This window comes from Crinia signifera, chromosome 2, assembly GCF_055691185.1.
Source record: "Crinia signifera chromosome 2, ASM5569118v1, whole genome shotgun sequence".
In the NCBI taxonomy this organism is placed as follows: domain Eukaryota; kingdom Metazoa; phylum Chordata; class Amphibia; order Anura; family Myobatrachidae; genus Crinia; species Crinia signifera.
In genome coordinates this window covers 238,549,791-238,565,397 of record NC_139218.1, presented here as the reverse complement: position 1 = coordinate 238,565,397, position 15,607 = coordinate 238,549,791, and the positions used below count along the sequence as shown (strand labels likewise).

Sequence of the window (15,607 nt, the reverse complement as noted above, 5' to 3'; positions counted from 1 at the left end):
TTTGTAAATAAGAGTGACGAAAGAGTACACATAATACATAGAGTATGGGTCATAGGGTCAATAGAACTTCGGTCGACAGTCACTAGGTTGACTACTATAGGTGATTGAAATAGGTTGACATGGTCATTAGGTCAACATGGAAAATGTCTACATGAGTATTTTTATGCTTTTTTTTTGGTGTGTATATTAACTTAAGTCAACATGGACACAATATAAGTGTCCCGGGTCCCCTCACATGGTTTTCTTCACTCGCCACGCTTTGGGCACTATCATGTACTCATTCTATGTCCACTTGGATAGTGAAGTCTGGAAAAACCACCTATTTAAAAAAAACAACAACATGAAAACTCATGTAGACCTTTTTCATGTCAACTTTTTCCATGTCAACCTAATGCTTGTGTTGACCTATTTCATGTGTCAACCTAGTGAATGTCAACCTATAGTGGTCAACCTAATGACTGTCGACCTAATGCTTGTGTTGTCCCAATAACCATGTCGACCTAATGCAAGTTGAACTATTTCATGTATCAATCTAGTGACTGTCAACCTATAATGGTCGGCCTAATGACTGTAGACCTAAAGGTGCCCAGGGCCGTTTCTAGACAGTTTAGCTCCCAGGGCAAAGAAATAAAAATGCGCCCCCCCCCCCAAATATATAACATGGTACAGAAGAAATTGCGCGCGCCAAAATAGGGTGTGTGGTTTATTTGTCGAAAGGGGCGTGGCTTAATATAAGGGGTTTGGTCTAGCAGGACAACAATTACCTTACATCTCACTTTTGCGACCTGCATGACCAGACATTGGTTACCGCAGGAATTGTCATTGTCCTCCCGCACTTAAGTTGGCCAGCTGAAGGCCACACAGTGACCTAGTACACCTCACAGATCAAGGCCAATGACAGCCTACTTAAATCATTATACACTATTTATCCGTGATTCCAATAACACATTACGTAGCACTGTGATGACAATTACACATTATGTCGCACACCATGATGACAATTACACATTATGTCGCACATCATGATGCCCATTAGACCCCACACTGTGATGCCCATTACACTCCACACTGTGATGGCAATTACGCAATACTCCCCACACCGTAACGCCTATTACACATTCGGTACTTGTGTAATATCTGGGCGCCCGATTTTTTCATTGTATTGCATCGCATCGCATGCAATATAGTGGCATACAATTCATGCGATGCGATTTTTCATTGTAAAGACCCGATTTTTAATTGTATAGTCACCCATGGGTGATTTCATACCCCCACTATCCAACTATGCATGGAGTTGATCTTATATAGTGTGGCGAGCGCAGCAAACCACCGAGCCGGAAGCGTGGCGAGTGCAGCGAGCCCCGCGAGGGGACGCAGAATACATGTAAAGTAATCTGCGTCCGCTCGCCACACTACAGTATATAAAATCAACTCCATGCTTAGTTGGATAGTGGGGGTATGAAATCACCCATGGGTGGCTATACAATGAAAAATCGGGTCTTTACAATGAAAAATCGCATCGCATGCGATGAAGAAAATTGGCCGCCCAGATAATACATAAGTACCACACATTCTGCCCCACGCACCGCTGCCGCCGTTTACTAATATGCCCCCACAGTGCCAGATATGCCCCCACAGTGCCATATATATATGCCCCCACAGTGGCAGATACGCACCCACATTGCCACACATATGCCCCCACAGTGACAGCTATGCACCCACAGTGCCACACATATGCCCCCACAGTGCCACATATGCCCCCACAGAGCCACAGATACGCCCCTCACAGTGCCATACATATATGCCCCCACAGTGCCATACATATATGCCCCCACAGTGCCATACATATATGCCCCCACAGTACCACACATATATGCCCCCACAGTGACAAATATTCCCCCAGTGCCACAGATATGCCCCCACAGTGCCAAACATATATGACCCCACAGTGGCAGATTTGCCCTCACAGTGCCACACATATGCCCCCACAGTGACAGCTATGCCCCCACAGTGCCAAATATGCCCCCACAGTGCCATACATATATGCACCCACAGTGCCAAATATGCCCCCACAGTGCCACAGATATGCCCCCACAATGCCATACATATATGCCCCCACAGTGGCATGCCCCCACAGTGGCAGATATGCCCCCACAGTGCCACACATATATGCCCCCACAACTCACTGTCTGTGTCTTGGCTGCTGCTGCGCTGCTGCTGCTGCTTTCCTGGGGACTCGGAGGGGAGGGGAGCGGAGCGCACATGATCACGCACCTCGCCTTCACAGTGTTTGCCTGAGCCGTCAGTCATTCATAGCTCGCGGGCTGGCTCCTAATTGGCTGCCGCCCGCGAGCTCTGATTGGCTGACAGCCAAGTGAGCGAGGGGAAGGAGAGACGCGATGCGCTCCCCTCCCCTCCCCTGGGAAATTAAAAAGCTGTGGCGCCGCGGACAGGGAGAGGGGGCAAAGGCGGCGCTGGGGGGAACTGCCAGGCGCCCCGGCTGTTTAACAGAGGCTGACAAGCCGTGCGGCGCCCCGGGCTGCTGCACGGCTTGTCCGCCTCTAAAAACGGCCCTGAAGGTGCCCATGCATGGTGTGAGGGTGCTGTGCGATCCCATTGCACAGCACAGAAAATCTGTGTAGCCCGTGCTTTTTTAACTAGGTCCTGATCGCACACAAATAACATGCAAATAGTGGTTAGTGATGAATGCTTCCAATAAATAGATAAGTAATGCTACATTTGTGCATATTTATACAGCACTTTCAGAATACATGGAATAGTTTAATTTCTGTATGTATTAAAATAATGTCTGTCCCCATTTTTACAAAAAACAATAGTGAGCTTCTGTAAAAGTGGAGTTACACGGTAACAGTACTGCTGCGGTGACTGCTCATTATCCAGGCCCTTTACTCTGTGAAACATACTACTGGAAATCGACAAGCCTTGCCTTTTGCCAATTACGTTACTGCCTGCTTGCAAAAAAGAATCTGAGCCACAGGGAATATAATGCCAGAGAGATTTTGACAGCCTGTGATATGATGACATTTGTAACATTGTAAGTCCAGGATATCCAATAAATCTAGATAGTTATCTTTGGTATGTGTTGATAGCCATGTAATTGTATTCTCTTGTTTGTGTGCAGTGTATTCAGAAGAACTGGCAGAGATTTAAAAAAATATATATTTTTCTTAAAACTCTAATGGGAAGATGTACTGTATCAAGTTAAGAGAGATAAAGTTAAGTTGCCCAAAGAAACCAATCATCATCTGTTATTTTATCCATTGGCCACCAAGGGATCTGCCTAGTCTCTACTATGAGTGGGTTATGGCCAAGTGTGTGGGTGCCTGGGCAGATGTCATTGTAAATACGGGGGCCCTCTGTAATAGCTACACACCGCAGCACCACCAGATGGGCAGGGCCACACTGACTTGGGTTAACCCCTGCAGCCCCATATTCACAACAGGCCCTGTAATTTGTACACCCCCTTAGAGCCCCAGAGAATAGTTACACGGTATCTTACCAAAAAAAAAAAAGCGGAACAGTATAATCCTATTATGTGGATTACATTATATTGAAGAGTACAATGCTTTCAATTAATATCAGTTAGCTAATATTCGTTTTAAGAATACTGAATTTGCTTCTAGTAAGTACATTATATGGGTCAAAAAGGCATAACAATTATTGTAAATTTAAATAGAAGAATATAGGCCTTATTCTCTTAATACTGTATATGTAGATCATGGTGATATGAATACAACATTGACCTCATGAAATGTCACAAAGTATCTCCTTTGTTTCATTAATTACAGAATATAAAACAACCTACCTCCTTCAAATTCTGTATGATAGTTTCCCGAATTTTCCTTTAAACTTTCCTCTTCAGTAATGATTATGTTTTCAATGTCCTTCATTGTTAAATGATCCCGGAATGCATGATATAGAATGTGCTTTAGTTCTTCCAGTGTTATCCTTTGCATGTCAAACTGCAGGGAAAGGTAAACATAAAATTTTCACACTGAAAGTACTGTACCCTGTACTGTAGTATAGTATTGTAGGAACACACAGCATGGTGGTTTGCATAGTTACAGTTGTCAGTTCCAGCTGCAGTTCTATAAAAAAAAAACTAAATTTCAGGGGCTTCAGTATGAAATCCCGACAGTCAAAATCCCGACAGGGTCAAAATCCCGAATGGGTCATAATACCGACAAGGACAAAATCCCGACAAGGTCAAAATCCCGACATTTAAAATACTGACAAGGACAAAATCCCAACATTTAAAATCCCGACAAGGTCAAAATACTGACATATATAATGCATAGGTGAAACAGTCAACATGACTTTCGGTCAACAGGTCGCCATGGACACAGTTGGAAGAGAACCGCAGCCCCTCGCATCGCTCGCTTTGCTTCGGGCACGGTGCCTCGCTGCACTCGGCACACTATTTTATTCTCCCGCCATGCCCTAGTGGATGGTAGGGCATGAGATACCGCCTGTCGGCACATGTCAGTTCAAAAAACAGTGAAAAAACCAATGTCGACCTCGCGACCTGTCGACCGAAAGTCATGTTGACTGTTTCACCTGTACATTATATATGTCGGGATTATCTCTCCTTTCTCCCACTTTACTAGGAAACAGGTGTGAGATCCATCCACTCTTCTTGGGTCTGTGCGACTACCTGAAAAAAAGAGTGTCTCCCTCACATTTAAGGATTGTAGGTAAACACCTGTAACATAACTTGTGCTGTCAAATGGGATTTTTGTAGTTGAGCCTAACGTGAAGGAGATGCTCCATGAAACTAATTATATTACATACTGTACAGTAGGTCAAGAAGTAGAAGAGGAAGACGACACAACCAAGCTACAAACATAATTTACAGTTGTACTGGAACTATTGTACAGGCAGGGCCTGATTAGGCTGCAGCCTGGACCACTGGGTATTGAGGGGGGGGGGGGGACAGGGACGAAGGGGGCACAGTACCACCACAATAGACTGCATTGAGAGTGGAGAATTTCCTAGTGCTGCTGGAGTTGGGGCCAAGCAAGATCTCATGAGATCTCTCCCAGGAACTGTGGGAGCAAAGGTGCATGCTGGGATTGTTGGCATCACCAAGGCAGGGACGTCAGGAAGAGGAGATCCTGTGAGAGGCTGGAACCTTAATCGGGGCGTATAGACAGGGCATCTGCTGCCCTTTTATTTTTGGGGGGATGCCACAGGGCACCATTAAAACAGGTGATGATAATTATTATAATTATAGTAACAATCAATATACCTGAAAACTAGCTATTGGCTTTGCAGAGTCTATAAGAAAGAAAGCATTATAATGTTAAATATACAGTACTCATAAAATAAAGAATAAATAATAATTGAATCTGTTATCAACCTTCATTGTATATGCACAAAATATGTAGCAGAAAAGATTTTATACATTTATCCCTGCCTCTTTTTTCATATGCAACTGATTTATTCCCCTGTAAAACTACAGTAGGAAAACCGTTTGAAAACATCATGAACATAATATAACTGTTATACAGTAACAAACATATGCTGAGAACTCATTTATCCATTTAGTAAATCCTGGTGTATTTTGTTTTTATCAATAGTAGCTGTAATGTTAGGCATTCATGGCTTTATTTTTCCTTGTCTGTCCCCCCCCCCCCCCCATCTCTCTCCACCCGCTTCTTATCCCTATTCCCCCTGCCAAACAGTTTCCACACCTCACTTTCATATTCCCAGACTGTCTCTATCGCTGCCCCCTCACTGTGTACTGTAGATCTGTGACACAGGGGGGAGGAGCAGAATTTGACTGTCATTACATTATGATATTTGTATTATATAAGTGCTAGTACTCAGTACTTCCCCTTTCCTTACATAACCCATTCCATTTCTCCTCACTGTATTACTTTGATTACTCCTTCTGCAGGCAGTAGTCATCCTCTTTGACTGCTCTGCCTGGGTGTCCCGCCAATACAGTGGGAGCCTATGGATGCATTCTTTCAGTCAGTATGTAACGGTGTGCGTTGTTCACAAATGCACAGTGGGACTGTAAGCCCAGACATGAGGCGGGATGTTCTAACATCCACAGCCCAGCTCCGCCCCCCTTCGCCTACATAATTATCGCATATGCTCTAAAGTATGCGATAATTATGGCAAAGGACAGCTCTTGCGTTAAGAGCTGTCCTTTGCGGTGAGAGTCAGTGGGTCCCAGTGGTCTTGGCGGCTCCCCCCTCCCTCCCTTCCCTGGCGCTGCTGCGCCGGGCTCTCCTCCTCCTTGCACCCGGAAGAGGATCATAGTGCAGGGAGGAGGAGGAGGTCACAGGTCTGGGCAGCACAGATCTGTGCTGCTCGAACACAGTTGAGGGGGGTCGGTGCGGGGCGGCGGTGGTCGCTGCAGGGTGGCGGTTGGTCGGTGCAGGATGGCGGTGGGTCGCGGTTGAAGCCCATAGGTTTCTATGCGGCATCGCCAGATTTTTCTGGCGATGCCGCCCGTCGCGGTAACCCGGCGGGGAATGTTTAGAGCATCCCAAAATGCGGTAAAAACCCGATAACGGGGTTTTTACCACATTTTTAGTTTACAGAATCTCCCCCATGGAGTTCTATTTCAACTTTCACATGAAAAGAATTGAAAATGAAAAAAAAAAAAACATTTATATACATTTTAAAAGCGCTATAAAAATTTACCTAGATGATATTCAAATTTTACATTTAAAAAAAAAGTACTGTTTTACTATAATTAGCTATTAATACCACCATCTTTCTTAAATAGGCTTCCAAAACATTTGCAAAGGATATCATTGTAGAAACCCAATTGTTTTATCTGAGAAAGGAATTATATAGTTCATGAAGGTTAGTATAATATATATATTTGTTCACAGAACACTACCTTGTTTTCCACATGTCTGTGTAGCTTATATCACAGTCTGCCTACCGTGTATTTTTAAATCATTATACTGTAGTCTGAATCAAGTTTGTATGACTTCACTAAATTTATCATCATCTGACTCACCTTTACCTTACCTTGGAGCCCATTTATCAATGAGGTTAAGCTATTTAAAACTCACTGCATTTGATAAATGGTGCTCCAGCCAGTCAGATCATTCTTCCAACACATGACAGTTGGTTGGAAGTTGATTGGCTGGAGCACTATTTATCATCTGCAATGAGTTAAATAGCTAAAACTTGTAGTTAAATGGGTTTCCTTATCTAGACTGTAAATACCTCAGAGTCCAACTGTCACAATTTCAGTGACATACTGTAGTTACAAATCGTGGGGGGCATGTCACCAATAGTGGATGCTTTTGGTTAGATTGTGGTAGAGAATGAGAGGATTAGGATTATTCTGTCACTGTTCTATATATCTTAATGTTTAGGAGGCACATATATATGTTACAATTAACTACTTAATGCAGTTAATGCTGTTGCAATATGTCTATAACACTAAAATTCGTCTGACACTCTCTGCACTTTATTGCGGTGGGAACTTACACAAAAGTGTTCACTACCATTACTTCTAGGTGAAAGAAGGGAAAATTGGGTAGGACAATTTTAGCTGCCATTGGTGTAGTTGAAACGCCCCTTCACACATAATTGAATTTTTCCTAAATATGCAAAACAACAATCAAATGTTTAAGTAAATGTATATATGTTTAGCACAATTCTAAGGGGTAAATTATATTACACATGACTAGCCGTTGGGTTAATGCATGAATTCAAGAAAGTTTCACAAATTCTGTGAGTTACCGCCCGCTAACCCCTGTTAACAGATTAAGTTAATGGGCATTAACAAGCCTTTCCATCCGTTCCTACTTATCCTACTGTTTTTCGTTCGTCCACCCACCTCCTTTTAGTATGTTAACTCTTATGATTAGGGCCCTCCTTCCTCACGTACTCACCCTATCTCTTTACCTCACCTGTGCTCCTGTCCTTTTCTTCCCTTCCTCTACTTCATCTTCAGTCTCCTCGACAATTTCGACACCTACTTCTGAACTGATGCTGATTTTAGTTCTACCAGCTATACACCTATGTATGCTGTATTTTATCAACACACCCTATACGTAATTTGTTTTTTGTTTGCTATGTACGGCGCTGCGGACACTTTGTGGCACCTTATAAATAAACGTACTACTACTACTTTCGAAAGTCCTGAGGCTACTTGAATAGCCTTGGGTATTAAAGTCGAAGGCTAAGTCAAGTTTCTACCCTTGGTATTGTACCATGGTTAATGAAATCTTCCACCAAGTATGATTAAGCAATTCCATATTCATACAGTAGGATCACAAAGTTCTGAAAGCCAACTTTGAGGGCAGTTAGCTGATATTATAGCTGGAATGGCCTGTCCTGATGCATCTGCATGATCTGAATCCCATATGCACAGAAGTAGAAGCCATGCCTTTGACTTCTGCTTTCACTTATTAAAGAAACCAAAATTATATATATATATATATATATTTTTTTTTTTTTTTTTACCCAATAGTGGTATGGCGCAAAATTGAAATGCTAAATGTCCAAATACACTTATTCAAAATCCACATCCAGTGAAGTGAGCAGATGTTTTTCCAATATTTGTTTATTCGACTTCACAGGATTGTCATGATAAAAACTCTTGTAGAGAATCCCAACGCGTTTCGTCTCATAGAGACTTCATCAGGGGAATATAACAGTCTTTTGGTCAAAGATTATGAAATAAAGTGGACCAATTTCTTCTTTATAAAGACGTCTCCTAGATTTTCTGTTATCGGGACATGGTATTCTTTGACCCTTATTAGGAATATACCAATATCAATTAGTTGATTAATATGCCAGTCTTATGTGGCCTATAGTGTGACAGGTCTTAGTATTTCTGTTAGCCTCCTCTGTTTGGAGTTATAAAACTCCAAAAGAATGCATTCTGCTGGCCTCTCTGGAGCAACTAGAAGTCCCACTGGAGATCAATTTTTTTACCACTGGATGAAGGATTGTCATCCGCATTTTAGGTTAAAGTTTTATAACACACCCTCACACAGTATTACACACATTTTTTGATTTAATTAATGTAAATTTATTTCACTATATGTATATCCCCCGCTATAACCATCTTCGCATGATAATAGCAAAAGGAGATTGTAGCTGTGCAAAACTCCCCCATGTTTTGAGTGAGACATACTTTACCAGAGAAGCCCTGCAATCACTGACTGGCAATAGTCACCACCTGCAGTTGCAGAAGAGTAGACCTTGATAGTTAGGAAGAAGCCTAATTCATAGACATTGGACGGTCACTACTAATCTTGTAAAAGGATACAACATTTAAAATAAATGAAAATAACGATGAGGCTGTTTTAAAACTGTTTTCTCCTCAATGCTTTCAAATGGATGATTTTAGGTTACCAAAATCTCTAAAATGATTAATTAGGAGACTTCGTTTCTTTCTTGACCCACTCTGCTTGATGTCAACCAAAACACTGAACAGGAAAAAATTACCATAACGTGTACTGTATATGCATGAAATAATATACTCTCAACGGTGCTACAATCAAATTACTGGATGTCCATCCATCTGTTTTTGTGACCTCCCTTTCTGAGGCTAATAGCTTTTCATGCTGATCGAATAAAAATAGCATCAGTCATGAGCGGCATAAATGATCTCTTCTCATGTCACAGATGTTGCTCCAGCCTAGGTGTGACTGACAATTTTGTATCATGCTTTAATACAAACGTCTATGTTTTTGCTCAGCCGCCTGCAAATCTTGAAGGGTAGTTAGCAGCAGTCTCCTGGCCTTGAGGAAGAAGCCACGTTTCAGGGTGAAATGAACTCTAGGATATTCATGAACTTTTTACGCCAGGTGTTAACAGCCCTCTCTATGTCACTGCACAGTATACTTTCAAGGTTAAACAATGGTTAACCCTGTACTGACTTATTTTTTTTGTTAATACTTTCAAGGCCAGATTGAGGACTGTTTGTACAGATGTGTCCTCAGTACGCCATGTGGTATGAGACACTCTATTAATGTAGTGTAAATCAATTTGAAATGAATTGATAGTGCTGTAATGAATGCGTTCTATGAGTTCAATCGCAAAAACTCGATTGTGATCTACTCTCAGAATGTCTGACAGACTCACACAATTTAGGGGCCCTCTCAGACTCTTGGGAGAGCAGATACTCCTCCTAAATCCTGTTTTCTTTCCTGTGTATTGAGTAGGGTTTGGTTTGATGATGGAATATGCTACAGTATGTCTTTGCCTTGCCCATTGGGGTGTTGGGGCTTCATGTTGAATGTTGCTAATTTTCTCATTGCAAAGGTGTGGTCAGGGTTGTATTGATGCAAGTCATGTCATTGCACCCATCCAGGAAGTCTAAAAAGTAGGCAAATATTGTTCAGTCTTGTCTGTATTACTGTGTCTAACTATTCCTTTCTGTCTCTCACTGTATTGTACAGCTAAGTGTAGTTGTTGACATCTACTTTCCTGTTCCATAGAGAAATGAGTAGGCTTTGATGTTCCACCATACAACTACTCGACACCCAGACTTTATTTCTAATCTCTGGAATAAATTATCTTCCTGATTATCTATAGATGTCCATAATAACTGCTAAAAACACAGCTGGAGCAGATATCATTTTAGCAGTGCTGCTAATAGGTTCGCTGTGGGCTGTCCTATTAGCCCTGATCCCACGTACTTTCCCCGGAATGTGGGTATATTTTCGGATGCTAATTGGATACTGCAATAATACTGTAGGTTATTATTTGCAATATCCATCCATTGTTATTGGCTGAATCAGCATTGAGGCTAATAGGATAGTGCCTATAGTGCGGAAGATTGGGGGTGACATTTATTAGAGATCGCTGTTGGGTTTTTGGCGATTTATATCGCAAAAATGGACGTTTTTTTTTTCCCCCAAATCGACTACTTAATGGGTGCCGATTTGCGGCATAAATCGCACTTTTTGCCGCAAAATCGCGTTTTTTGCCGCAAAATCGCACTTTCTGAAAGTGCGATATTTTTTAACTCCGGAATTCGCATCCAGATGTTTTCCCCATTGAAAAAGATACAATTCGCATTTTTAATGAGATGCGAATTTGGAAATCGCCAAAAAAAATGGTCTAAAGTTCCAAAAAAAATAGACCTGATCCTGACTGGCGATTTTGTCAGAAACATGGCGATTTTGTCAGAACCATGCACAGATCATTGTGATCTGTGTATGGTTCTTTGGTTAAATATGTGTAAAAGTATTAAAAAAAAATGGCGTGAGGTCCCCCCTCCTGTACATAACCAGCCCCGGGCTCATTGAGCCGGACCTGGTTCCAAAAATACGGGGGACAAAAAGCGTAGGGGTCCCCCGTATTTCTGAAACCAGCCCCGGACTCTTGAACCGGTCCTGGTTCCAAAAATACGGGGGACAAAAAATCTGGGGGTCCCCCGTATTTTGAAACCAGCACCGGGCTCCAACAGCCCCCAGTGTCATGCCACAGCCGGGGGACACTTTTTACACAAGGTCCCCCGACCGCACCATGAGCACCGTGGCTGGTCAGCCTTGGACGGGGTACCTGGAGGAGTGGGGACCCCCCCAATAAAGGGGTCCCCCCCCCCAGGCTTCACCTGTCCAGGGCTGAAGCCCGGGGCTGTCACCGGCGTCCCTGGCCATTGGACGCCGGCCTGATATGGTTAAATTCTCATTCCTAACATTGCTTAATACAGGAGAACTGCAAGTGCCAGCAGACCTCCCCCGCATGCTGGGACTTGGAGAACCACAAGTCCCAGCATGCGGGGCATTAATGGGCCCGCTGGGACTAGTAGTCCACCTGTAAAAAGAATGTTAAAAGAAAACACACACACAGAAAAGTACAACTTTATTACACACACACACAAACACTTCACTTTTACACCGCTATACATACCGATCCAGGATCCAGCGCTGGTCTCTCTGCAGCAGAGCCGGACAGCCCGCACTGACAGCGGGCTGAACCGGCTTCCTCCGATGCAGCTAACAGCTTCTGTCGCGCTGTCCCAGCGCGACACAGGCTGAGAGAGTGATTGGGCGATGCGTCTCCATGGAGACACATAAGCCGGAGATGCTCTCAGCCTCTGTTGCGCTGGGACAGCGCGACAGAAGCTGTTAGCTGCATCGGAGGAAGCCGGTTCAGCCCGCTGTCAGCGCGGGCTGTCCGGCTCTGCTGCAGAGAGACCAGCGCTGGATCCTGGATCGGTATGTATAGCGGTGTAAAAGTGAGGTGTTTGTGTGTGTGTGTGTGTAATAAAGTTGTACTTTTCTGTGTGTGTGTTTTCTTTTAACATTCTTTTTACAGGTGGACTACTATTTTTGGAACCAGGTCCGGCTCAATGAGCCCGGGGCTGGTTATGTCCAGGAGGGGGGACCTCACGCCAATTTTTTTTTTTTCTCAAAATCACACATTTTAAAAAAATCGCACCTTTTCATGACTAAAAAATCGCACTTTTCATCCCGAAAATCGCCCTTCATCGCACTTTCTCGCACTTTTCATGCCGGAATACACACCTCATTAAAAATGCGAATTCTGGAAAAAAATGCGATTTTAAAAAACGGTGATATATGGCGATTTGAGTTTAAATCGCATTTTCGGAAAAAGGGTAAACACAATAAATCTCGAGAAGCAAAAAAGAAAAGGATTGTCTTTGTTGCTGGCGCACTAAAGAAGAAAAACTGTGTTATATTAAAATTTAACTTTTAATGATATCAATAAAAAGAAAGCCATTAAGGTGAAATAAGGTTTACATACATGACTGACAAAAACATTGAACAATAATAAAAATGCACGTGCAGTGTGTGTGTCAATTATCTGGTGTGTAATTGGGTATGAGTGTTACTGTTGGTAAAGAAAATTGTACACTATGGTACACGGAATGCTGAGGTCCACAATGATGATACACAAATTGCTGCGGCCCAGATTGGATGTTGGGGGTCGCTTGTGACAAAGGTCGTGTGGGTGGCCAGACATTAAATCATGTCTGGCTCCTCTATTGTTTACGACTATGTATCTTGATAATATCGAATGCGTCTCATACAGACTGACAAGATGAGATGGCGAATGTCCACTGTATCTCCCAAGGAGATTTTTAGTTTAATAAGAATAATTAGTGTCCCGTACTTAATATACAGATCATACTTATAACAGTTAAATACGTAGGTAGAACCATGTGTCCTGCGTAGACATAAGTTTTAGTGTGCACAATTCGGCAGGCAGATATAATTCTGTGTCCTAGTCCTGCTAGCCAACTATTGAATGGCTATAGCACACTGTGCACATCTGGACACAGAATTATATCTGCCTGCCGAATTGTGCACACTAAAACTTATGTCTACGCAGGACACATGGTTCTACCTACGTATTGAACTGTTATAAGTATGATCTGTATATTAAGTACGGGACACTAATTATTCTTATTAAACTAAAAATCTCCTTGGGAGATACAGTGGACATTCGCCATCTCATCTTGTCAGTCTGTATGAGACGCATTCGATATTATCAAGATACATAGTCGTAAACAATAGAGGAGCCAGACATGATTTAATGTCTGGCCACCCACACGACCTTTGTCACAAGCGACCCCCAACATCCAATCTGGGCCGCAGCAATTTGTGTATCATCATTGTGGACCTCAGCATTCCGTGTACCATAGTGTACAATTTTCTTTACCAACAGTAACACTCATACCCAATTACACACCAGATAATTGACACACACACTGCACGTGCATTTTTATTATTGTTCAATGTTTTTGTCAGTCATGTATGTAAACCTTATTTCACCTTAATGGCTTTCTTTTTATTGATATCATTAAAAGTTAAATTTTAATATAACACAGTTTTTCTTCTTTAGTGCGCCAGCAACAAAGACAATCCTTTTCTTTTTTGCTTCTCGTATGACCACCATTGTCTTTGGCAGCACCCCCAGTTATGTACTAATTGCAATTACAACACGGCAATCTAATATTGGGGACACCCGATCCATTTTTTCATTTATCTTGTGCAGAACTATATCCCCAACCCCCCTCCCCCTATTTATGTATTCACAATAAATCTCGCCCTGGGAGTTTTGGAGAGTGATGAGGCAAACTGTGAGACGTAGATTGAAGTTTGCATGTTGTCTATACTATGAAGAAAAACCTAGCTCAACCTTAAAACTTCTGCCAAATGGGGATTTCAAAAGCATGTCTCATAAATAAGGCAAAAAATTAATTGCACAGACTGTTATTTACTGTATATGATTTTAAATTCTCCATATTCTGAAGGATCCTTGCTATACATAAAAATAAAACATTCAATATTCAGTATTTTTGAAGACTTAGCTGTTCCTTTATAAACAATTTTAAATCCTATTATTTATATTATTAAATAATTTTTAGAAAATCTTCATAAGAATTTAATATTACATTGCTTAAACATATTATGATTTAAAAATGTCTTTAATTATATAACTTAATTAAATAATATTATCAGGTTTGTATAGTTACAACAGTGGTTGCAGCATGTGCACATCACGACTAACAGAAGGGACAGATGAGGAACATGGGCTAAATATAAAGGGAGAAGGTGGCGACAGCAGGAAGAGGGGCAGGGGTGGCATGGAGTTGAACATACAGATGTCTTACTACAGTACAGTACACAATAATTTCTTTCAGGTTTATGGAATCCCACCATGACAACGGCTACTACACTGTATAATTGCTCTCCAGGAATGAGCAATATGCACTTTTTAGTATACCCTCTAATTACAATTGCATATATGTCCCAATCATGTTTTGCCTATCATGGCTTTCAAATCATGTTTAAAAAACTGACAGTTGCTTGATATGTGCTATTCTTGCATCCTGAGTCATTTATGCTCCCTCTGGAATCAATTGTTGCATAAATGGAAAACTGCCAACTGATTGTGAGAAAAAAAGGGAACAGGCATGAAACAAAGGACCTGCTTGCGTCACCGTTAAACAGTGACTCATTTTAAATATATTAAACTGAGATTGCATCCAACTATTTCAGTAACTCTTTCTGAGTGTACAGAAGGTTTATGCTTTGCACACATAACATGACAAATACAAGTGCTAAGTCTTTCTGATTGTCAACAACACTTTACTCTGTTATTACAAAACACAGTATAGTATACAGATGAGCTTGTATTTATTTCATCCATTTTTGTTCAACATGCAGTTTCAGTGTAAAATAGGTAGGTGCTGGCCATGGTCCTGAAACTTGGAGAAAATACATATTTTATTTTTATACTTGCATTATGAACATGTATTTTTTTATTTATTAACAGTTTCTTATATAGCGCACACATATTCATCAGCGCTTTACAGAGAATTTTCAAACATTCACATCAGTCCCTGCCCCAGTGGAGCTTACAATCTATAATCCATACCACATGTAAACGCACACAGACATTCTAGGGTTCATTTTGTTATGAGCCAATTAGCCTACCAGTATAATTTTGGATTGTGGGAGGAAACCGGAGCCCTCAGAGTAAACCCACGCAAGTACAGGGAGAATATACAAACTCTGCACAGTTACAGCCATGATCGTTCCCATGACCTCAGTGCTGTCAGGCAGTGATGCTAACCATTACACCATCCATACTGCCCATAACATAACCATCAGGGCTG

The 15,607-nt window shown here is 41.9% G+C and overlaps 1 protein-coding gene across 3 annotated transcripts in view; it reads right to left on the bottom strand.

Moving 5' to 3' along the window:
* CALN1 (calneuron 1) overlaps window positions 1-15,607 on the bottom strand; it is a 270,116-nt gene that overhangs the window by 23,847 nt on the left and 230,662 nt on the right. For all 3 annotated transcript variants that reach the window (XM_083174080.1, XM_083174081.1, XM_083174078.1), the window contains one exon: window positions 3,827-3,983. In XM_083174080.1, coding sequence (XP_083030206.1) covers window positions 3,827-3,983 — 157 coding nt within the window. The remainder of the gene's footprint in view (window positions 1-3,826; window positions 3,984-15,607) is intronic.